Source organism: Paramisgurnus dabryanus, chromosome 11, assembly GCF_030506205.2.
Source record: "Paramisgurnus dabryanus chromosome 11, PD_genome_1.1, whole genome shotgun sequence".
Taxonomy (NCBI): domain Eukaryota; kingdom Metazoa; phylum Chordata; class Actinopteri; order Cypriniformes; family Cobitidae; genus Paramisgurnus; species Paramisgurnus dabryanus.
In genome coordinates this window covers 9,604,158-9,628,818 of record NC_133347.1, presented here as the reverse complement: position 1 = coordinate 9,628,818, position 24,661 = coordinate 9,604,158, and the positions used below count along the sequence as shown (strand labels likewise).

The following is a 24,661-nucleotide window of genomic DNA, read 5'->3' as shown; positions in this document are numbered from 1 at the left end:
GATAAAGTAGCATGATTTATTGACCTAAATATATATATTAAATAAATGAAAATCATAAGTAGATGCCATGCCATCCCTATTTCAAACAACTGATAAGAAACATTCAGGATCTTCCTCTATGGTCCTCCTTTCTGTATCCTCCTATGTGTTTGTCTGTCAAATGCGTGGTCAGCTGGCATTGGTCAAACAGCACGCTCGCTGTTTTCCGCAAATTCAGCTGATTGGCTGGGTGAAATGACGCTGTAGTCTCCAGCTGCCGTCCAATCAGATGCAGCCATCTGTTCTCAGTCTAGAGGCGAGACTGCGCGAATGATCATCAGGAGCGCACATTGATTTCGGCAGGCATGCGAAGATCCAAACAGAACTAATATATAGGCGAGCCTTAAATTGTTTATTGCAATACATTTCTTTTATATTTTTCTTCGCTACCCTTCTAACAAGGGAGTACATTGTGTGCAAAGATGACAACGCTTTCATTGCTGTTTATGGCCGTGTCGGTCGCTTTAATAACTGCAGAATCATCTGTTCATTTCCGAGAGCAATTTGAAGACGGTGGTAAGTTTGAAACAGTTTCGTTAAATGTTTGTTTTAAAGTATTGTTTTTGACTTTCGAGCATATGATGGAGTCACCTTAGATTTGTTTAACGTTATCTATGCTGTGTTGTTACTGTCAAATTAATAATAATTGTTAAGTTATAAAGCAAAATCTACGCTTGATTTAGACACTAGAGACTACACTTAGATGCATACTAAATACTAATACATATTCTAAATACTACATAACAAGTAGTCGTTGTAGTATGCCTAAATGACACCAACCAATCAAGCTTCGTTGATTTGCACATATTTTGTTTTTAATTATGCAAACATGCATACTGATAATGGTTTGTAATTTTATATTCATATAAACATTTTTCCTTGTCAATAATCTGTAATCGCAGACACCTGGAGGAGCCGATGGGTGGAATCCAAGCACAAATCCGACTACGGGAAATTTGTGCTCACTGCAGGCAAATTTTATGGCGATGCCGATAAAGATAAGGGTGAGTTGTGTTTTACCTAATTGTAAAGGGACACCGGTTTGTTTGAATTTGTGGTTTTTTCTGGTTTGCATGATTTTAACAATGCGCGGGGGTGGGGCTACGGTATGTGACGTCACCGCAATGCTCTTCCGTGCTGTAGGCACGTGACACACCATTTGAAATGTACTGTGTTTTTAAAATATTAAAATATAAAGGCCACGTGTACTGTTAGCATTAGATGATTACTCTAATCAAGTTTGAGTTCAATCCAAGAATAACAATAAAATTAAAAATAAAAACATACTAGGAACGATAACAAATTGAGCAATACATCTGACCTCATTTACTTTGCTGTTACTCAGATATCTTGTTATATTATTTGTCGTGAATGTACAGGTCTTCAAACAAGTCAGGACGCCCATTTCTATGCTCTGTCATCTCGATTCCCGGATTTCAGCAACAAGGACCAGCCCCTTGTCATCCAGTTCAGTGTAAAACATGAGCAGAGCATTGACTGTGGTGGTGGCTACATCAAGCTTTTCCCGTCAGATCTGAAACAGGAAGATATGCATGGAGACTCCGTATACAATATTATGTTTGGTGAGTGCTTCAAATGATAATTTTGGCTACTGATAAGCATTGATTCTAAAGTCAAATTATTGAGCTACAGTATACTATATAGTGTGTGTATATAAAGCTATAATATGCATTTACAGTCTGTAAGACCCAGAGCCTTTTCGAAAACTTGTTTTGTCTCTTCCAGGCCCTGACATTTGTGGCCCTGGCACCAAGAAAGTACATGTCATTTTCAATTACAAGGGGAAAAATCATTTGATCAACAAAGACATCAGATGCAAGGTAATCTTGTTGTTTCTTTTTCTTTCTAAATCACTGTGACAGACTAAAATCTTGAAATTCTAACTCTTATCTCATATTTAATATAATCCAGGATGATGAATACAGCCATCTGTATACATTAATTGTCAATCCTGACAACACTTATGAAGTCAAGATTGATAATAAGAAGGTGGAGTCTGGATCTCTGGAAGAGGATTGGGACTTCCTGCCAGCCAAAAAAATTAAAGATCCCGAAGCGAAAAAGCCTGAGGATTGGGATGAGAGGGAGAAGATCGACGATCCTGATGATACGAAACCAGAGGTGAGAACAGTGGGCATGTTTGTAGTCCGAAACTTGAAAAAAGTTTTTTTTCTCATGCTTGTTGCAAAACAGGTTAACTGATAACTGTTATGGATAAATATTAGTGCCCTTTAGCCAATGCTATATTTACATGACAACAATGTAGTAAAAACAAGTTTTTCCTTGGTGTTTTAAAACAAATTACGTGCAGGCGGGCAACAACACTACCAAAAAGATCTGCGTTTAGATGGCTGCATACATACGCATTTTCTACAAAGCGATGAATACAAACAAATAAGGCACAAGTTTTGTTTAGACGGACGTTGAAGTAGGTTTTATATCCCTATAAAATCCCAAAATGTTGGAAACTTTGTTGGAGGAGCCAATTTCCTTATCTTGAGCAGCACAAACACGGTCCTGTGGGTTGCCATTGTTTTGGTAGTTCTCACGCATGCCTATAGACTAAATTACCACATGGGCAAAAGAAAAAAAATGGCGAAATGCCATTGTGTAAAAGAACTGCTAAAACGCATAAAAACTATTTTATTTAAGCTTCAATGAATGGCCCTTGACACGATGGCTCTACATTTAAGAAATACTCATCTTTTTATTCTATAAGTGATTTTAAATGTTAAATTGCCTATTCAAAATCTAAACAAAGCATAATTAAAGGTACACTTCAGATTATTTCATGATTTAAATGACCAATGTTTAATTTTAAGCGGCATCTAATGGTGAGATTGTGAATTGCAGTCAATGGCTCAGAACGCGTAGTGAAGCTACGGTAGTCGCCACAGGACAAACACGTCATCTTCTAATGCAGGGTTTACACCAGACGCGGTAGACGTGGCAAGCGCGAGTGATTTACATGTTAAGTCAATGCAAAGATGCATGGCGCATTCCGTGCGAATTGAGCGTTGCCGTGGGAAATGCGCGAGTTGAAAAATCTGAACTGAATCAGCTAACTATCGTGATACATTTTTCCACGATAGTGTGACGGTATTTCAATCTCTGCTATCGGTATTTTTAACCCATCAAATCCCTTAGTGTGCGTCAAATGACCTCCTCCGCCACTGCTGTAGTTGTCTCTGTCCAGTTGTCTGTCATATACGGCCAGTTAGCGGGAGTGAGAAAATGGCAAAAAAATTAAAAACACCTGCAGCTTTCAAAGCCGACATGTGGAAACATTTTGGCTTAAAACTTTTTACAAAATTCATCTCTTTTTTTTACATTTTTGATAAAAAAAGAAAAAGTATTGCAACATGCAATGTATTGTATCGTATCACGGGGCTCTTGCCAATACCCAGCTGTATTAACCAATCAGGACCTTGCTGTAGTAGTGACGTGATTACAGGAAGCGAGCGGACTGGTGGAGTCTCAGCGGAGTCGCAGAAGCCTCTCCCATGATGCAAATTTCTGCGCGAATGTCTCGAATGTCTAGAATTTCACGCGCAAATGAAGTGAGTGAACTCAAATGTTCAAGCGTCCAACTGCGCGCGAATATCGCGTTTTGGCCGCCTCTACCGCGGCTGGTGGGAATGCACCATAAGACAACGTAGTGACAAAATGTGCTCTGTAGAGCAGTTTGTCTGCTTGGGGCTACTGTAGAAACATGGTGGGGGGAAATGGCGACTTTCATGTTAGGGGACCCGCAGTGTGTGCAGATAAAAACGTCTCAATCTTAGATAATAAACATAATACAGTTCATTTTGTAAGGTCTTTTTACACCACTGATAATATAGAAATTCTTCTAAGTTACACAATGCACCTTAAAAGGTTTTCTGCTGAATTAAATGAATGAAAAGTCAGGACTAGGCGAATGACTGGAGTTACTTGCTGATTTCTATGCATTTTTCAGCTCTGTTAAACTGCCTGTGTGCTTCTGTAGGGTTGGGACAAACCTGAGAACATCCCTGATCCTGACGCCAAGAAACCCGAGGACTGGGATGATGAGATGGATGGGGAATGGGAGCCACCCATGGTCACCAATCCTGAATACAAGGTACTTTGCTTTATTTGTTCACCATTAAGGATGAACTTTTTCATTCATCAAAATACATATGGCAGAGTTCTTGGCCTGTTGTCTTATTTACAAATTGTATTTTTAATCTTTAAGGGTGAGTGGAAACCCAGACAAATTGACAATCCTGCTTACAAGGGGAAATGGGTACACCCAGAGATTGATAACCCGGAGTACACACCTGACAACGAAATCTATAAGTACAGTAGCTTTGGAGTAATCGGACTGGACCTATGGCAGGTATATAAATGTTTTTTAAACATGTCTTAAAGGTATTTTTTAGTAAGTGATTTAATAAGCCACTTTGCTTTTATTTTATGACAGGTGAAGTCTGGCACAATTTTTGACAACTTCCTCATTACCAATGACCCAAAGCTGGCAGAAGAGGTTGGCAATGAGACCTGGGGCGCCACAAAGGTATGCTTTTAAAACAACTTATTTATCTACTAATTATTTTCTCTAGTGTTTTCATACCCTTAAGTCTAAAACAAAGTAATTACAATACGTTTGCCTTTTGTTTTTCGTACAATCAGGATGCAGAGAAGAAGATGAAGGAAAGCCAAGAAGAGGAGGAGAGAAAGAAGCGTGAGGAAGAGGAAAAGACCAGAAAGGAGGATGCAAAGGACGAAGAGGAAGATGAGGATAAGGAGGAGGAGGAAGACGAAGAAGAGGAGGAGGGGGAAGAGGAAGAAGAAGAGGAGGAGGAAGAGGAAACAGACTCTAAACTCAAAGACGAGTTGTAGATTTCAATAAGAACTTATGAAGAAATGTCTCATACCTTATGATTAATGAGGTATAAGGCAGAGAACTGGACTAATGCTGGACCATCTCTTCAGTTGGGTGTCAGATGATTCTGACAGATTTTTCCCTTCCTACTACTTCAGATCTATTTATAGAGTAACTTTCATGATTTTCATTTGCATTTGAGCAGGTCCCAAACATTTTCTGTCAGGGAGAATAGGAGCAGCGATTCCCCATCTGTATTGAGACATCTATTAAAACACTTGTGTACAGTGTCAGATATTATCCAGTAGCATCTGTTTTATTTACGCAACTTTGTGACATGAAACTTGAAACATAGCAGTCATCAGACATTACCTCAATAAATATTTTCTTTATCAGTTTTGTTGACAATGAGGAGCAATTTGGAGGTACTGTAAAAGGTAACTTTCTTTTCTAACTTGTCACCATTTTGTTTCCATTTAGTTTCTGTTAAAGATTGTTTTTTTTTCCCGTCAAAAGCAGTTTTGCTGGAGTAGGTACAGATATGTATCAGTTATTTCTCATTCACTGCAGCTTGGGCAGCGTGTGTGTGTGTGTGTGTGTGTGTGTGTGCGAGCGAGTGAGCGCATGTTGGTTGAAAGCGTCTGTGTTGTGTTATGTCTTTACCCAAACATCATATTCACAACATTGTTACTCATGTTTTCATGTCAGTAATCAGGTTGGTTCATTGACTGTATATTTCCCTGTTGATCCCACAAGCTTTGCTAGTGGGACTAGTTTTGGTATTGAGTTGGTCAGTAAGCAAACTGTTACAGTGATAATTCATACCTGGTAATTCAAATCTGATCAACATCTATATTGGGCTGTTTAAATATCCAAATATATCCAAACAACTGAATATTTGGCCTATCCATATTTCTGAGCAGCCACAAATACATGTGTGGGTTTTTTAGTGTCTGTTTGGCTACGAAATTATTTAAGACTAAATATAATTAGGGCCCAGATGAACCTGTGGAGCGAGAAATAATTAAAGCTTTTGAGATTATAAAGGGTTTTACAAGGAAAGGTGAATATTGCACTGCTGTACTGCTTTCAATTGTGTTTCCCCCAGCAAACTAGATTTTGATCTTTTTTTAAGATTTTGTAATTTTTGTTTGACAGATGTGTTCCTTAACTTAATGAAATGAAAAGCTCTGGTAAGGAAGATGTCCAATAATAAAACTACAAAAAGAGTAATTTACATCTTGACTGCACTTTTTCAATCTGTTTCTTCAGGACACTTTTATGAAACTAAGTAAACGGTAGTTTCACGTAGAAATTCACAATATTTTGAGAGCTATGACCTTTTACTGGTATTAGCCCAGAACCATTTATAGCATTAAATAAATGATAAAACTTCATTATCTGCATGTTAAGTTTTGAAATTGTTCAATTACATTTTAACAACCTTGTTAACGTACATATATAGCATGCAACCTTTCCATTAACTCTTCTCAAATATGGCAGAGCTCAGTTCCCTGAAGAAACTAATTTTCCAATAGACAATATAATAATCATGCTTCTCTTTGTATAGGCCTATCAGATATATTGTCATGTCTAACATAACCTCCACATTCCTTTACATTTTCCTAGTCAATTATTTACAGCCTCCCTGTATTGCTGTATAGCAGTGGCGGCTGGTGACTGCTCTTCCGAGGGGCACAAATTCAAAATGTGCTCGGAGTGTTGTGTGTTGCTCGTGTTTTGTCAAAATAAGTGCTTGCTGCACACCTGACAAAACCGTTTATGATGAGACGCTCACGTTCACAAAATACACGCAAGACACTCCCTTAACAGTAAACTCTGATTACGCATGAGATTATACGAGTATCTGGCAAACGCGAGCGTCTTTTTTATCATAAACCCTTAAGACGCCTCTGCAGCAGGCACTTATTTTGAAAGGACACGTGATAAACATAGGTTCACTCGACGCACCGAACAAATATTTTGAAATGACGAACCACATGACAGGCTACATATGTTGTGACGAACTTCGCATCGTGCGCCCTCGAAAAAAGAAGTCACCGGCCGCCACTGTCAGTAAGAGTATCTTTGGCAATGTTGCTAGCATAGTTAGCCATACTAATAATTTTCCTAACTACACCATTATGGGGGCAAAAACCCTTTATAGGAATGGATCTTAACCTTGACATCAAGACCCTCCATTTATTTGAAGCCTGACAATTTGTACCCAATAAAATAATTTTGAGTCTGCCCCAACTAGTTTTTTTGGCTTGAGCTTTAAATTACTGACTGAACGTTTCTCAATCCGAAGTCTGCAGCCTCTGGAGGTCGCATTTGTAGGCTGTATACGTCATCAATTATCATTTATAATTATAAATATAAATAAATTATAAATATTTCAGAATATTAACAATTATAAAGTTCACTATTTTTCTTAGTTAAGCGTTAATTGCTGTAATATGCTTATAACTTACAATTGTAATGCTCAGCTAACTTAATAAACCAGGCTTGCTGACGTATGGAGCCTGCATATGCAACCTCCGGAGGCTGTAGCCTTCGGATTGAGAAACGAACCCTTTTATGTTATTTTAAATAATTTTAAGTAATCTTGAGGTTTGTAGTTATAGGTAACACATATGGCTACTTTTGAATGGCTGTCAATAAACAGTTTTGTCCTTACAATATTGATGTTACGGGATTAAACAACAGGTGAAAATCCCGATGATCCCTTGTTGTGTACGGCCTCATCCACGGGGACTCCAGCGCCGTGTTTTGCGTTTGCTCTACATTCCAATTTCATTGATAACTCCAGTGCCTGGTTTTGTAGTGTCGCTGTAGTCCCGTCGCTCATAGGCTCCCGATCACAAGCGCTTCAGCGCCGGGTTTTGTATTTCTTCCTAATCCATTGACTGAGTAAACCGAGTAATCTAATCCAGGGCCAGGTTTTGTAGCATGCCTATATTGCCATTGCCTATCGCAACGCAAGATGAACTAGTGGGAACAGAAACACTATGGCTGCCAGTCTCTCCCTGACTCAGGTAATGCTCGCTTTTTAGTCAAATAGCACTTTTCAGATCACTTTCTAGCACGTTTCGCTTGTTCATTAGATCTGCTGAACTTTATTTTTGCGGTTTGGAATGGTAAAGGGTCACGCCCTTGTGTCTGATCGCAGCTGTTTAAAGTTGTTTTCAGCCATTTGCTTGGGGAGAGAAAAAGTTTCAGTCTGCTCTTTTAGGGACTTGCATAAGGGCGTAGCTTAGTGCTTCAGTACTGTACTTGGGTGGATTATAGTTTATGTAATTTCTTTTAATCGCCAAAATCGATTGTCAACTTTAATATCATCTTGTCGTTCAGATGACTTGACTTTAAACGTGTAAAAAGCGCGTGTAAATTGTGTATTGTTAACTAGAAGAAGGACTCGTATGCCTATTATTTATTTAATCAAGGATTAAATCAGCCTTGACTTTTACGAGCGATGTGTTTCGGTTGATTTAAACACTGTTTGTAGCAGTAACGTTATTATAAATCAGCAGGAAGTTATTGTGCTGCTTGCTAGCTCACTTTCAGTTTTTTTGTCTATAAATAAATAGGAACTTCACATTGTTTTCTGCTGATTGGGTGTGTGCTATGCTAGTTCAGTCAGTTCGTGTTTTTATCTTGTTTATAGACTTCATTATCATATACTACAGCAATTTTTTTCTCATGTCCACTGAGTTTGCAAACTAATTAGCCTGTTAGCTAAAGCGCACATTTGACAGTAACGTTAGCTAACTGGCGAAACTGCCAGTCAACCGCCAGAAGTATACAACATAAAATTAAAGAGTTAAAATCTGTCAGGGTCACATCTTAAAGAGACACAAATGAAAACAGTCAAAGATTTTTTTTCATGTGTATGTTTATGGCACATATTCTTCTTTAAGGATAAAGTCAGACATCATTAAATTCATAGAAACACTTAAAGGTGTTTTAAGCCCAAATTTTCCACTGGGATTTTGGCATTGATCAGGTTGATGGCCTTGAAGTGTTTCTTTGTATGTCATCTTTTATTACTGCTTGAAGAAAATCACTGTTCTCTAATGGCAAGGATTGAAGTGTTGACCACATGGTTTTTAAAGTGATGAAGAAGGCGTGCTTGCATGAAATATGCATAGCATCCTTTCGTTACTGAGACCTTCAAGTGTATGATGTGTCTTTGATGTGCTCTGGTTCATACGATTCGTGAAATACCCATTGATCTGTGTTTCTATAGCTCATATGAAAGAGCTTTATATTAGCAAAAGTCATGGGTTCGATCCTCAGGGAACACACATATTGATAAAATGTATATCTTGAATGCACTGTCAATCGTTTTGGATAAAAGCATCTGCCGAGTGCATAAATGTGATCATTTTTGTAGTTAAATTTAAGCAGGTTTACTTTTTGAAATGGAATTGTAAACAATATGAATGGATAAAGCTAGGGATGCATCGATACCGATACTGGTATCGGGTATCGGCCTCGATACCACATTTTCTAAAGTACTCGTACTCGTTAAAAGTCCCCCGATACCAGGGATCGATACCACGGTCTGAGAAATGTCTATGTTTGAGCGGCGTGTAAGGGGTTAATGCCTCTTGTGTTGTCCAAAGAGGCAGAGTTTACAACAAACTGGAAAACTAGTCACTTGTTTTTTTGTTAAATTATATGACTAAAGCTGTTACCTGTAAATTTGAATCATGTTTTTTATTAAGTACTCAGTATCGGTATCGGCAAGTACTGAAATGCAAGTACTCGTACTCGTACTCGTATTCCAAAAAAGTGGTATCGGCGCATCCCTAGATAAAGCTATGATGCGCCGCTAAAATTGTTTGTGTCGATACTGATATTCGATTACTTTAAGAATCGTTGACATCTACTGATACTGATAGATGTTTGGTTGCCCAAGGTAATGGGTTCGAACCCAGAGAACACACATACTGTTATCCCATGCAATCCAAATCCAAAGTCGCTTTGGATAAAAGTATCTGCTAAATGTAAATGTTTTATGCGCTGAAATCTTAGAAAGTTCATACCATACAAATTGCAACTGTTCTCATATTCACCCAATTCAAAATAATCACACCGCATGGGTTCTGATGTGTTTTTTTGCTCTTTTTCATTCCCAGGATATAATCTGCCACGGTCAAAGGCTGATTTCAGCATTTCTGAAGTTAATCTGGAGTACCTATAGAGTAGTATTACATCCTTTATATCTCGAAGAGTCTTAAGTTTAATCAGATTTATAAAAGAAAGATTAGCTTTACCGAATCTTTCACATAACGTACGAAAAAATTAAGAAGGAGGAGTTATACCGCGGGAGGAGCGAGTACGAGTCATGCAACACTATACAACACTTATAATTTATGATTCACTACATATTTGTGTCATTTATATAATATGCACACGCCTATTTCCATCATAAGACAGAAGTCTGTCTTACCGCATGCAACTCATAACCCAGTTCAGGGCTCTAGACTAACTTTTTGCACTGGTGCGCCTAACATTTTTAGGTTCACCAGCACAAAAGTTAGGTGCACCCTAATTTTTGACCGCATCGGATTTATGGTTCACCCAAAAATGAAAATTCTGTCATAATTTACTCACTCTCATGTTGTTACAAACCTGTATAAATGTCTTTGTTCTGGTGAACATGAATGAAAATATTTTGAGGAATGTTTGTAACCAAACCATTCATGAGCCCCATTCACTTCCATAGTATTTTTTTTTCCTAGAAGTGAATGGGGCTCATGCTTGGTTTGGTTATTAACATTCCTCCAAATATCTTGCTTCGTGTTTATCAGAACAAAGAAATTTATACAGGTTTGTAACAACATGAGAGTGAGTAAATTATGACAGAATTTTCATTTTTGGGTGAACTGTCCCTTTAACACCGCAAGTTTAGCGCCCATGGTGGTTTAATACAGAATATAAACATGTAGGCTATTTTATAATTTTCCTTATACGAGTCATGCACAGTCCTGTTTGATAACCCGCATCCGCGCGATTAAAATAACACTTGACCCGTTATCCGACATCAGCATCAATTTATTTCATACACGCCCGTTTTACATAAAGACTGCAACCGGCCGCACCGCAAATCGTGAAGTAAGTAGAAACCTTTAAAGATCTTCATGAAGAACATTGACAGAAATAAGCACAGGACCATGACTGGACAAATATATTAACATTTAATGTGAAACTTTATTTATAAATGAATTATTTATAAATGAATCAACAACGCAAATCAAGGAATTAACTTATTTCTTTATTTAAGACAGTCTGGCAGGGCGGTAATAGCGATACAGCAAACACCGAAAAGTTTATAGGATTAGATTTAGAAGTGAGATTATGAAGAAAACAGCGGTCCTGACTCCTGGCTTTTTTCTATAAATTTGGCGCACGGCAGACGACATTGCTGTTCGGGGTTACGTTAAAATAATTTTCTTCAAAAGAATTATGCTCTGGCTCTGACTCGATTGTAAGAGGCTCGTTACCTAATTCCGTCTTCGGGTACGGACCAGGCATTAACTTAACATTCTTAACGAAAAAATTATCAATCGTTCTTTTCCTCTTCTCTTATCATCCGCGGCTACATCCACTCTGTTTATCTGACGGACTCATCTCTCTCTCTCTCTCTCTCTCTCTCTCTCTCTCTCTCTCTCTCTCTCTCTCTCTCTCTCCCTCTCCCTCTCCCTCTCCCTCTCCCTCTCCCTCTCCCTCTCCCTCTCCCTCTCCCTCTCCCTCTCCCTCTCCCTCTCCCTCTCCCTCTCCCTCTCCCTCTCTCTCTCTCTCTCTCTCTCTCTCTCTCTCTCTCTCTCTCTCTCTCACTGGAGCGCATACGCATTTTTAAACTTACACACACGTAGATCTGGACCATGGCTTTTTCCCTCAAACTCCTGGTCGCACCAGTGCGACCTGATATTTTTTTAAGTTGCACCATTGAGAAATTAGGTCGCATGTGCGAGCAAATTGGTCACACTCTAGAGCCCTGCAGTTGGGAAAATCCAGCGCATCAAACACAAAATCAAAACTCCATTTGCCATTGTTGAGTTTTGAAATTAAACAAAGCTGTCGCGTGCCCATATAACCATATAAAGAAGTGATACGTATAGAAAACCCCTGAAACATCAGCTGGACCCGTATGTATACGGAATAAACTTTTTGAAACTTTCTGAAACTTTTCTGAACCCTGGTGAAGTTGAAAATGAACCGAATTTGCTTTTACAGTGCAAAGGTAGAGAGAGAAAGCGAGAGCACAGCATTGATGTGACGTAGTCCAACGTGTTCATGTATTCGAGAGACAACGTAGAACGCATTGCAAGACGTAACGTCACCACTTTGTGGAAAAGGGATTCGAACTCTGGACGTCTCGTTCCAGCAACTCCAAGTTGACTCTCTCTTTTGATAGCCAATAACTTAAGTTACGATTCACTTTCAGCTTTGCAGCTTTTGCAGATAGTTTACATTCACTTACCACCCCATGACACGCTGCATGAAAGGCATTATTTTAGCAAAGGCTTTATACATGCTCTCAAACAATTGACCGATAGCGGGAACATTCGCTTTTATCTGCCGATACCGATTATAGGCCAATATATCGGTGTATCCCTAAAAAAGCTAAATATTAGCCTCGCACGGAGTTTGAAAGTGTGTTTTGTTGATGGCATTGTATATTGTTTGTTTAATCATGGCCTTCTAAGCCTTTGCAATAAGTAAATGCATAATAAGCCAGAATAAGTCTCAGGAAATGAAGTAGTGTCTGAACAGACTGAAAGGCCCAAGTCGTTTCGTTCTGTTAAAAGCGCAACAAAAACTGCTGTTCTTTTTTCGGCAGGGCGAGAAAAGGTTTGGTGGCTGTCTACTAAATATTGTCTGCCAGCATCTCATTAGCATGCACCAGTAACCACCTGACGCGAGAGAAACCAGCTTAGCTCTGGCAGAATTTAGTTTAACAGCAAGATATTGATATTCATGCATTATTATACAGACATGTTTTTCGGAGTTGCCTGATGATTGATTGAATGTCTAATAGCTTTTTATTGAGAGGGTGTTTTAAAGTTTGTTCACAACACTTCATACAACATTCATATATTTGTTTCTTTAATGCTTCTCTTTTCACTTGATCTATCCATCTGTTATAGATTAGTCTTTTGAGCATAACTAAAGTCAACATATTGGGGCGGTTTCCCGGACAGGGTTTAGGTTTATCCAGGACTAGGGCCTAGGCCTAATTTATATTAGGCCAATTAAGTTGTTTTTATAAACATAGGGGAGAGCGGCACACTACCTAACGCTTTTTGGTTTTGGCTCGATCATTCAAAAAAATTTGAGTTTGAACACGCACATCTCTGCTACAAATGAACATTTGAAGTTTGTTTCTAGTACCATTCTTGGACATTTACACCAAACGTGACAGAAGTGCAAACGTTACAACTCACCTCATAGGTGGGGTTAATTGTAACAGGCAGGGGGTTAGTTGAAACACTTGTAAAAAGTTAAGTTTGCAGGCAAATATTTCAATACTATTTTGTCTATATACTTGAAGTGGATATTGTTTATATATCTGGCTATATAAGACAGGTATCCACACTGTATTCATTCATCTAGCCCTTTTCTAACCATACAAATGTCTAAATATGTGAGAAAAAGCAGCACAATTATGACAAAACATTTTTTTTTATATGTGACCCAGGCTGTAATAACCATACTACAGTTTCAAAATCAAATTCTCAGATAATGAGCATCAAAGTCTGATTTTAGCCATTCATTTCATTATGATTTCAATCTTTGACGTGACCTTATTCAATCAAAATTAAAGATATGAATAAAAATAAATTTGATTTGATGAGATAGGAACATTTATTTTGTTGGCAGCCAGCAATCATTCTTGTGTAGCCTATTTAAAACAACGGCAAGAATTACGCTAATGTTAGAATGACTTTATAATCTATTATAACACAAAGGTGCGAGTACTTGAACTCATTGTGAGACTTTCTATTACCACATGCCTATTAAGTAAACATTGCCAGATGGTTTTAACGCTTTTGAGATGTCCCGAATCCTTCCAAGTAATGGACAAATGATGTTAAGAAAACTGTGACTTGTTTACATCTATTCAAGACTTTCCTAACTGTGTTCTCTTTCATTCGGTTGCAGCTTTCAAGTGGAAATCCTGTCTATGAGAAATACTATCGACAGGTTAGTATTTAATCAGCTTTATCTGTGTTGTTATGTCTTGCCTTGTCATTATATTCAATGCAACAAAATAAAAACCTCACCGCACTGTCAGTTTGAGCTGAGTGCCTCCCATAAGTGTCGTTCTCTCAGTAAGTGATGCCTCTATGAATTAGTGATGAATTTTGCAAAGGAACCGGGTAGGATAAGCGAATCTGCCTTTTTAAACTGACATGTGGTTTAAGCTTCTTGCTGCTGGCCTCCTTATCCAGGGATGAGCTCCAATTAAGCATGTGTGCAATGCATTGTTTGTTTTTTGTGTAATTTTACTTACTTATTAAAATACTTTCACATAACCTGGAATAATATGCCATCTATAAATCAGCCAGTAGTTTGATTTTCCCCAAGTGTAAACAATGTGGCACTAATAAAACATTGCTCTGTTTGTCTGAGCATTCCGACAATGAAATGAGTTTGAGGCGGGGCTGTTTGTTTGGACAAGCAATGGCAGATGGGAAGTTTTTGCAGTTCTTGTGGCTGATAGTGATGCAGAAATTACATGTGGACTTTTTTGTCTAGAAATGTGCATGCTTGAATTTGAAAAATTGGCTCATAATCTACTAGTGATAGACTGATATATCGGCCGGTCGATATATCTGGCCGATATTTGCGAGTTTTATGTGGCCAATATGTGGCTGCCGTGTTCGCCGTTTATTTTTTTGGGGGGGGATTATTTACAGAAAGAAAGCCGCAAGCGATTGCAGGTCATGTGACTAAAAACAACCAAACTTTCCATGACAACATCGAAAGCTCGGCCTAACAGCTAATTATAGCTGAACAAAGTGGGTTTTTATTTCTCATCTCTATGGGGTGGTTTCCCAGACAGGGATTAGACTAGACTAAAATAAATGTAAGAACTGTCCAAACTTATAACATCTCTTTTTAACTTATCTTAAAATACATCAGTGCCCTGTGTTTTGCCTCAAAATGGACACAAATGATGTTTTTAGTAAGGCATGTTTGTTAAAACTAGTTATATTTCCTAATTAAACTAAGCTCTAGTCCTAATTTAAGATAATTCCTGTCCCGGAAACCACCCCTATATATATTTGTAGTAGTAAAGTGCTAGAAATCAATATCCTTTGCTGATAGTTCCTCGTCATTGTGAAGAGTGCAGTTCATGGTTCCATAGCACCCTCACCTATTTTTACTATTTGTTAAATATAGTTAAAAAAAAAAGTTTAATATATGTAACTTTTTTTAAATTGAGACTTATAACATTTGGCATCATCATGGTGTCATTTTTATGATGTGAATTGAGTGAGCAAAAGAAGTATTGGCTACAAATATTGGCTCAAAAAAATCGGCAGCCTGTATAGGTCATCGGCTAAGGCTGATGAAACAAGTATCGGCATCGGCACTGAAAAATCCATATCGGTCCATCCCTATAATTTACTTACACCATGCCAGACCATTCAACATCATAAAGTGACTTTTTCCTTGTTTGGGCAACCTTACATTGGGTGGTGGTCTAATAAATTAGTTAAGGACTTACTATCTTCAGTTAAAGCCAAAATATGTGGGTAGTTGACCAATAAATTATAAATGTGTCATTTGGTGTTACATAGAAAAAATTCAGATTTTTTTCCCCAAAAATTTTAAGACAATTTTTATTTATTTGTAACTCTAACATTAATATAAATCTTTCTCAAGCTATTTGTATATTATGATTGTTTTTTTCACATTTTTTCGTATGTCACACCACATGACATCAGATTTCTTGTAATATCCAAAAACCACTTGCGTAGTTTGATATATTTACTGCAGTTGTGTACGCTTACATAATCCCAAAAGTTCCCAAGGATTTGTAAGTCCAGAGAAATTCCTGTTTTTAAATAATGGCTTGTTCCTAGTCTCTCTCGTAATTGTCACACTTTTAGTGACTTAAAGGAAAACCTTTTTTTTTTTTTTTTTACCTCGGGCGCAGTAATATTGACGGAAGTTTGAGTAAGAGGGGGAGTAGTCAGGAGTGATGATGTTACTGCGCTCCAAGGTCGAAGTGCTGCAAACTAAGTGCTCTTACGCCATACAATATCGTTCTCATTTTTTATCTGCTTAAAAAATCTTCACGTTTTATTAATACTCATGTAACAGTCTTTAAATAGGGAAAACATGGAAGTGTTTGGTGGTTTCCAAATTCATCCCTGATTGGATCCCAAGGAATGAGTGGGGCTAGGCTAAATGCTAACACATTCACGACACGCTGTACAAAGATTAAGTGCACACATTGAAAAAAGATAGGGATTTATTAATTTGTAGTTGAGGTAAGAACATATTGAAAAATGGTGGTGTTTTCCTTTAATATCCTTGCTATTTACTGAATTTATTGTTAGTATACACATCAATAGTTGTTATAAAGTAAAAAAATTTTCTGATCAAATACTTCTTACATTGCCATTTAATTACATCAACCAGTTTTATTTGTTAGTTGGTTTAAATTAACCGTCAACATGTTGCCTTAAAGAAGTAAACTGAGACATAGCGAAAATAAATAAGCGATGAAACATGTAATGTGCATTATTCTTCAACAGGTAGATCCATCCAGCAGTGGACGTGTAGCAGCTGGTGATGCAGCCTTATTTTTAAAGACGTCTGGCCTTGCCGATCTCGTCCTTGGCAAGGTAAAATCAATTACACAACATGTCTTCACTTTAGCAGTGGGGGGAAAAATCATTGAATTGATTAACAACTACTGGAAAATCAAGATGATCCAAAATAGACAAGAACAGATTTTATTTACTTTCATACAATGTAGTAATTTTTGTGTTGTGTTGAAAACTAGTTAGCTAGTACCTCTTTCTACTGAAACTGCTTAGTTTGCACGTTTCTGTCTTGTGAAACAGGTTGTCCTTAACTAAGCCTAACTTTGTTATTTCGTCCACAGATATGGGATTTAGCAGATTCAGAACGCCAAGGCTCACTTAACAAGCAGGTATTTTTTACTTTAAACTCCTGTTGTTTCCGATTCTGTATTTAAACAATATTTTTAACCATTTTATTTTGTCTTTTCTCAGCAATTTTATGTAGCTCTTCGTTTGGTGGCGTGTGCTCAGAATGGATTGGAAGTGTCTCTCAAAAGCCTCAATGCTGCTGTGCCTCCCCCAAAATTTGTGAGTTAGACCTTTACTTCCTCTTCCTGTTCACAGCACCAGGAAAACGACATCACTGTTTCCTCATAAGCCAGGAAGACCTGGGAGTGGATTTCCTTATGACAAAAAAATGCTGAGTCTGACTTTTTTCCGCTTGCATTGCAAAAACAGCTTTATGTGCTTTCTGAGTTAATGTCTGTATTCTGTTTCCTGTCTAGCATGACACTAGCAGTCCTCTTCAGTTTGGACATGTGCCCATTGACTGCCCATGGATAGTCAAGGTCAGATATCACCATCAGATTAGTTGATTGTTCGAATTGAATATCTTTGTCGACAAATTGTCGACAAATTACTTTTGCACATTTATTTTACAGTTTAATGCACCGTTTGTTTAATCGCTCATTGTGTTTGTGTGTTGCGTGTGTCATGTAGCCAGAGGAGAAGCTGAAATTCGACGCCATCTTTGACAGCCTCTCTCCGGTGGGTGGCATGCTCACGGGTGATAAGGTCAAACCAGTGCTCCTCAATTCAAAGCTCCCTGTGGACGTTCTTGGCAGGGTAAGATGAGGAGGCTGGCAACCATTTTTAGTAGTGAAATGTTTAAGGTTTGAAACATGTACATCTTGTACTTCATCATCAAAGTGCACATTTAGGTTTAACCACCAGGCTGCGCCCCAGAGTCACAAAATGAGTGTGTTGGTGGAGTCAAAAGAAAAAGATTGTGGTTGCTAAAAATGAATTAAAAAGTAGTTCATTTTGCAGGTATTAGGCAACCTTAATGCATCCACCAAGTGATTAGAGTATGAAGATCAGTCCCAGTAAGCAATAGCCATCTTTTCACAGTCTAGGTTTACTATACTTAATATAGTTGGACTGTGAGTAACACACTTCTTGCCAAAATAAACTTGAATTGGTTATCGGTTTTGCCTAAATAACTTGCAAGATTCCATCATGTAAGTAAAGTACACTTCATCACATCATGAAACCATACACCTTGTAATCACAGAAGTCTAGGCTAAGTGATTGCAAGGTGTTTGGTTTCATTAATGGTTGTTGTGCATGTTCCTCAATGGTTAGACATCTATAAAATTTTCACTGACAGCCCAAATTTTGCCTTGTTTTAGCCTAGACTTCTGGGGCCTCAATCATAAGATGTTTCTAAAAGCATGCGTGTCGGGTTTAAATCCGATCGCTAAACCACTTAAGGAGGTGGTCAGGGATGCATTTCAGATGAAACTGGACAAGTGTAAATACATCTGGTTGATGAAACCACATATGTCAGCGCTTACTCCTCCCAAATGTAAGCACGTCACCCGGAAGTTAGCCGGCAAATAGACAAACAAACAAAGATGACACGCTTATTGCTTTGTGGAGAGACGACAGCGGGTAAAAAAACTTTCTAGAACCAATAAAGAAGTCCAAAGACGAACTCCAATGATGTTAAAGGTATTGCGGAAGATTTTCCCGAATTATTTAAAAGAACCGCCCCTTGATATGTTTAAAAAAATGCTCCCGAGAGGGAGAGCATGCAGGAGCTCAGTTCTTCTCTTCGCTCTGTTTACAAGTTTCTGTCGGCATGTTTACCGTGTCTGTGCGGTTCGTGACTTGTGCCAGGGCTAGCATCGCAAATCATAGCTTACATCAACTTTTACTAGCAGTGATTTTAAATGGATTTCTCCAAATAGCATGACAAAATGTACCTTTCCAGTAGAAACTTCGCGTGGGAAGCCCAACCTGTCCTTTTAGCTCACGCCAGCGTGTGAAATAGTGTCCCATAAACATTCTGGTCTTGTTTCTTTATTTATAGTCCTTTCTCTTCTTGTCATACAATTCGAAGACACTTTTTCTCTTGCGACCCTCAGACATTTTGAAAAAAACACAGTGAGACCCTGATGTTGCACTAAGCACGTTTCCACGTCAAATATTTTTTCAAGAAATATGTACCTCACCTTGGATTTTTGTGTACACACACTCTACGATCAAATCTGTGTGTATGCACGCTTTATAAATGAGGCCCCTGGGCTGTGTTTAGACGACATCTTTTATGTGCAAAATTGCTTGCTGGGATGATGCAAACACAGTTTGTGTAGGGGTGGGCCGATCCAATATGTTGGATCGGATATCAGGTGGATCCGAACCGTTTTTGCTGGATCGGATATCGAAATAACGGGGCCGATCCAAATCCGATACTGTGCGTTACTCGTGGTTGTTACTGTCAGGCTATAGAAAAGTCAGACTATTATAAATGCACCCTAAACATTTTACACACTATATTCAATGTCTTCCTAATTTAATCAACAGCTTTATCTGAAAAACAATTGAATATATGAAGATATTTAAGGTCATATATATATTTATTATATATATATATATATATATATTTATATTTATATTTATATTTATATTTATATTTATATTTATTATATATATATTTATATATATATTTATATTTATATTTATTATATATATATTTATATTTATTATATATATATTTATATTTATTATATATATATTTATATATATATTTATTATATATATATTTATATATATATATATATATTTATTTATTATATATATATTTATATATATATATTTATATTTATTATATATATATATATATATATATATTTATATTTATTATATATATATTTATATATATATATATATTTATTTATTATATATATATTTATATATATATATTTATATTTATTATATATATATATATATATATATATATATATATATATATATATATATATATATATATATATATATATATATATATATATATATATATATATATATATATATATATATATATATATATATATATATATATATATATATATATTATAATTCTAAATGGATCAAGAAAAATACTAGAATTGGATCAGGGTCCGTATCGTTCAATACTCAGAATTCAGGTATCGAAATCGGATTGGTTTGTTTAGTGTGTTGTAATTCGATAGCAGCTTAGCTTGCCGTTAGCTTAGCTGGCGACTGACGTATTCCTGTGGGCAGAGTTTAGTAAAACACTGTTCTACTGACGTCATTAAACAGGAAGTAGAGGGCTGTAGTCCAAACCGGCCGTTCACTTTAGGCTGTAGGGGAATTCTGTTAAAAAAATATTGCCTCGCAGTGAACTTTGAGCTTTATCATTTTACAGATATTATTTATGCTATTATAGCAACATTACATACTAACTAGGGTTTAAAAAAATGGGATCAGAAAGAAAGTGGCCTTTAAATAGGATTGATGTGATCTCTCTTTTGGCAATGATTGTTACAGGTTTGGGAGCTCAGTGACATTGACAGAGATGGAATGCTGGACAGAGATGAGTTTGCTGTGGTGAGTTCTGTCATGTTACAGATGCATTTATTTACAGAGCCAATATCCAGTCTGTAAAAACCTGGCTAGTCATTAAAATAAAATCATACTACATAATAATCTCATAATTAGATTCAGACTTCAGCCTGGGTTTCACTGACAGGGTCACATATATTAAAGTCTAGACCTTAGCTGACCTTGTAGCATTTCCCATATCTCTGACGGTTTGTCTGGTTCCACTGTTTTTAAGATAAACATGGTGTTATCTATTCTATTGTAGTGTTGGTCTTAGCTCATGACCTCTGCTATATTGTGGTTATCTTCCCGACCAGACTGACTTTGGGTCTGGTTATGGTTTGTTAACCTCTCTTTTACTGTAAAACTGTAAAAACGTTGTTCCAAAATATACAGCAAATATAAAAGGAATGTACTTTTTACTTGAACAACACTGATATTATAAAAAAAAACACATTTAAACAAGTAGCACGTTTTTCTCGTGTGTTAGCATTTATACCCTTAAAGGCATTGTTTACCCCCCCATTTTTTTTTTATTGTTTTCTCATCCTCATTTTGTTTTATACCTGTGTGAATTTCTTTTTTCTGATGAACACAAAAGAAAATATTTTAATAAATGATGGTGAGCACACAGCTGATTGTAACCATTGACTTCCATAGTAGGAAAATCAAATACGATGGAATTCAATGGGAACCGTCAACTGTGTGCTTACCATCATTTATCAAAATATCAGAAAAAAGAAATTAATACAGGTTAAGAACAACATGATGATGAGAAAATGATAACATAATTTTTATTTTTGGGTGAACATCCCTTTAAGTGAATGCTTTGAGTGGATGTTTGTGTTTTAGGCCATGTATTTAGTATACAGAGCCCTGGAGTCTGAGGTGGTTCCCATGACTTTGCCTGCCGGTCTAGTTCCACCGTCAAAAAGAAGAAAAATGACTCCGCCCCCTGTGTTGCCCCTCCTACCGTCACCTGCACAACATAAAGAAAGGAGCCGCACCCACTCTGGCTCCAAAACACTTCCGGCGAAACCCGCACCACCACAGGTCCTGGTCATTTTACAACAGCCTCAGTTTCAACAGCTTAAAGATAAATCAAGTGTATAACACTTTTGCAAATCTCCCTAAATCTCTTTAACAAACTGTGTGTGTGTGTGTGTCTTTATACAGTGGGTGGTATCACCAGTAGATAAAGCCAAATATGATGAGTTATTCACCAAGACAGACAGTGACATGGATGGTTTGGTATCAGGTGCTGAGGTCCGAGATATATTTTTGAAGACTGGTTTACCATCTGCCACCTTGGCACGCATTTGGTGAGTTGCCACTGCCTTGGTTTAAATCTCCATAATTGATAAAGTTTTGATTATGGAGAGATGAATACACTGATTCATCTCTTATTACAAGTAACATTTTAGTCCTTTAAAACTTAAATGATGTTTTTGTAATGACATACTGTCGTTAAAGTTTGTTGTGTACATGTTTATTTTTATAGGGAACTTTGTGATATAGGTGACATTGGAAAATTGACCAAAGAACAGTTTGCATTGGCCCTCTATCTAATTAATCAGAAGCTCTCAAAGGGAATAGACCCACCCCAGACACTCTCTCCCGAAATGATTCCTCCTTCTGATAAGCTTGCACGACAGGTGAGAAGTTTAATTGGTTGATGTCTTCTTTTTTTTTATCAAAACATTGTACTATAGACCGTTTCATCGGACGCACGTATGGTGACGCAATTACGTGTCTGGTCCGAACTTTACTTCCGGTTTCAGTTTTTTAATGGTCTGACTAGTTGCTAAACTGAACTCTTGAACAAAATACCTCAGGAAAAAAAAGGTTTCCTAGGTAATTTAAGTGTTGTTTATTTGCTTGTTAATAAATTACTTTAAAAGGACTTTAATTATCTAAAATGTTATTTATTCTTAGCGGAGTTTACCGGAAATTACGTTTTGACCATGAAAGCCGCTTGTTTATGTTACTACTCTATAGGGCTGTCACTTTTTATTCGATGTTCGAATATGCATTCGAACATGACGTGAAATATCCGTATTCGAACTATAAATAAACCATCCGGTTTTTAAAATGCCATGTGTAGCGCATTTTTTACAGTAACACCTCGTAATAGGAAGGAGGCTGAGAGTGAGACCGACGACTGCAACTGTGCGCAAGAGAGTGAATCAAATTGGACCAACATGAACCTAATGTGCATGTCAAGATAGAATTATAGTTTGTATATAAAATGACATATTTAACACTGCTATAAGTGTTAAACATTATAGCAAAATAAAAAACTTGCGTTAATACGTTCGCATTATGAAAATAGCATGTATGAAGATAATTTCATCATTTTTACAACGCAATGTAAACTTTATATTAAACAACAACAGCATTTGGCTTGTAAACGGATTTTAAATGATCATGTGCTGACTGTCGCGCGTCACATAGACGACAGAGTCAAGTGAGATCTGCTTAACTTACCGGTAAGTTTAATTTCATCTCAAGTATCAAAGGGTTTGTGCTCTCTATCATTGAAAACGGGCAAGCAAACAGATATTCGAATATTTTCGGATAAATTGCATGATATTCGAAATCCGTTCGAATTAGATTTTTCTCAAAAGTGACAGCCCTACTACTCTATAGACTGTTATGGGGTTCGTTTTAGTCAATGGACAAGTGATGCTGAACCAAGTCCTTTTAAGGAATTCGCGTCACTTCGCAGCCATATTTGCAACGCTTCCAGGTCTTGTTAGAAGCCCATGCGCAAAGTCCCTCTCCCAGAGGATTCCGATCGACGATTGGCTCTTTTTACTGGAAGGCGGGACTAGAGCTGCCATTCTGACCGTGGCGATTTCTCCTATTTATTTCAATACACGTGACGCATATTGTTAATGTTAAGCATTTTTGGCTGAATTTATAGAATGCTCATCAGACACTCAATAGCGCCAGAGTTATACAAATCATAATATCAATTAAATAAATAATGCAAATAAATGAAGAGTTTGGTTCCAAAACGCAATAAATCCATTTTGACTAATTTCAGTAAAAACTTGTTTTCTATACCAAGAAAGTGACAAGATGAAAACCACTATTTTCTGTTACAAATTTACAGATAGCATCTTTAGGTTATAAAAACGTAAAAAAATTCAAATCCATATTTTGATTTTCAAAGATTTATTATAAAACTGATTATTTTTTCCACTAAATGCAATAAATCTGTGACAAGTTATTTTTTTTAAAATGCTATAAATCTATTGAATCAATATATAAATGTGCATTCATCTTTGCCATGTTATATTCATTTAGCTGACTAGTGCAGTGTTTCTCAAACTTTTTCAGGCCAAGGACCACTTTATCTTCCAATTTTTTTCTGAGGACCACCTAACAGAATCCCACTCTAACACGCCCCCAAAAAAACAACAAAATAGAATGTTTCAAGTCAAAAACTGATTTTTTAAACACAAATGCAGTGCTATGTTCAGAAATTATTATATGATTTTTATTTCATTTGAACAAGTAAATGTGAAATAAGTTACAGCTTAATATGAACAACAGACTTCATATATGAAAAAAAAAACTGCAATTAAACATAGTATAACAGCCTAGGTCCCACTTAATGTCATTCTGAGGTGGTGGGTATATGAAGTCTATGGTTGTAACTATGGTAACAATAAAATGCTAAAAAAAATTCCCCTTAATGTCCAAAATCACTGAAATTACAGGGATTTTACACATGAAACAAAAACTAGTACATTACAAAACTAATAGATCTGTGGATTTTAGCTGCTTTCAGTTGACGCTTGATCCTTCTTTTGACTCCTCTTTGGTTTAGCCACCGATCCATTTTTACGTTATTAAAACAGAATGGCAAGAACTGATATCACAGTTTTGCAAGTGCATTAAAAATCTACTTAAATAAGTGACGATTGTATAAACACTTGCCTAGGTTAGGTCATCTTTTGGCGGACCACTGGGGGGGTTTGGCGGACCACTAGTGGACCACACTAGTTTTTACCACAGAATTACTGGACTAGTGGTATACACTGATTAAACATTTACTAATCAA

General features: G+C 37.0%; 2 protein-coding genes across 3 annotated transcripts in view; both read left to right on the top strand.

Moving 5' to 3' along the window:
• The first annotated feature begins 281 nt into the window (after positions 1 to 281).
• Positions 282 to 6,143, top strand: calr (calreticulin). Its single transcript, XM_065248497.1, has 9 exons — positions 282 to 555; positions 942 to 1,043; positions 1,419 to 1,622; positions 1,786 to 1,880; positions 1,972 to 2,181; positions 4,049 to 4,162; positions 4,277 to 4,420; positions 4,505 to 4,597; positions 4,714 to 6,143. Exons 1-9 carry the CDS (start codon positions 462 to 464, stop codon positions 4,921 to 4,923), a joined length of 1,266 nt encoding a protein of 421 aa, XP_065104569.1. The 5' UTR covers positions 282 to 461; the 3' UTR covers positions 4,924 to 6,143.
• Positions 6,144 to 7,837: 1,694 nt separating this feature from the next.
• Positions 7,838 to 24,661, top strand: part of eps15 (epidermal growth factor receptor pathway substrate 15) — a 43,206-nt gene continuing 26,382 nt past the window's right edge. For both annotated transcript variants that reach the window (XM_065248496.1, XM_065248495.1), the window contains exons 1-11: positions 7,838 to 7,944; positions 14,081 to 14,122; positions 16,690 to 16,779; positions 17,043 to 17,090; positions 17,173 to 17,268; positions 17,466 to 17,528; positions 17,680 to 17,805; positions 20,536 to 20,595; positions 21,442 to 21,642; positions 21,766 to 21,911; positions 22,091 to 22,244. In XM_065248496.1, coding sequence (XP_065104568.1) covers positions 7,918 to 7,944; positions 14,081 to 14,122; positions 16,690 to 16,779; positions 17,043 to 17,090; positions 17,173 to 17,268; positions 17,466 to 17,528; positions 17,680 to 17,805; positions 20,536 to 20,595; positions 21,442 to 21,642; positions 21,766 to 21,911; positions 22,091 to 22,244 — 1,053 coding nt within the window. In that variant the 5' untranslated portion in view covers positions 7,838 to 7,917. The remainder of the gene's footprint in view (positions 7,945 to 14,080; positions 14,123 to 16,689; positions 16,780 to 17,042; positions 17,091 to 17,172; positions 17,269 to 17,465; positions 17,529 to 17,679; positions 17,806 to 20,535; positions 20,596 to 21,441; positions 21,643 to 21,765; positions 21,912 to 22,090; positions 22,245 to 24,661) is intronic.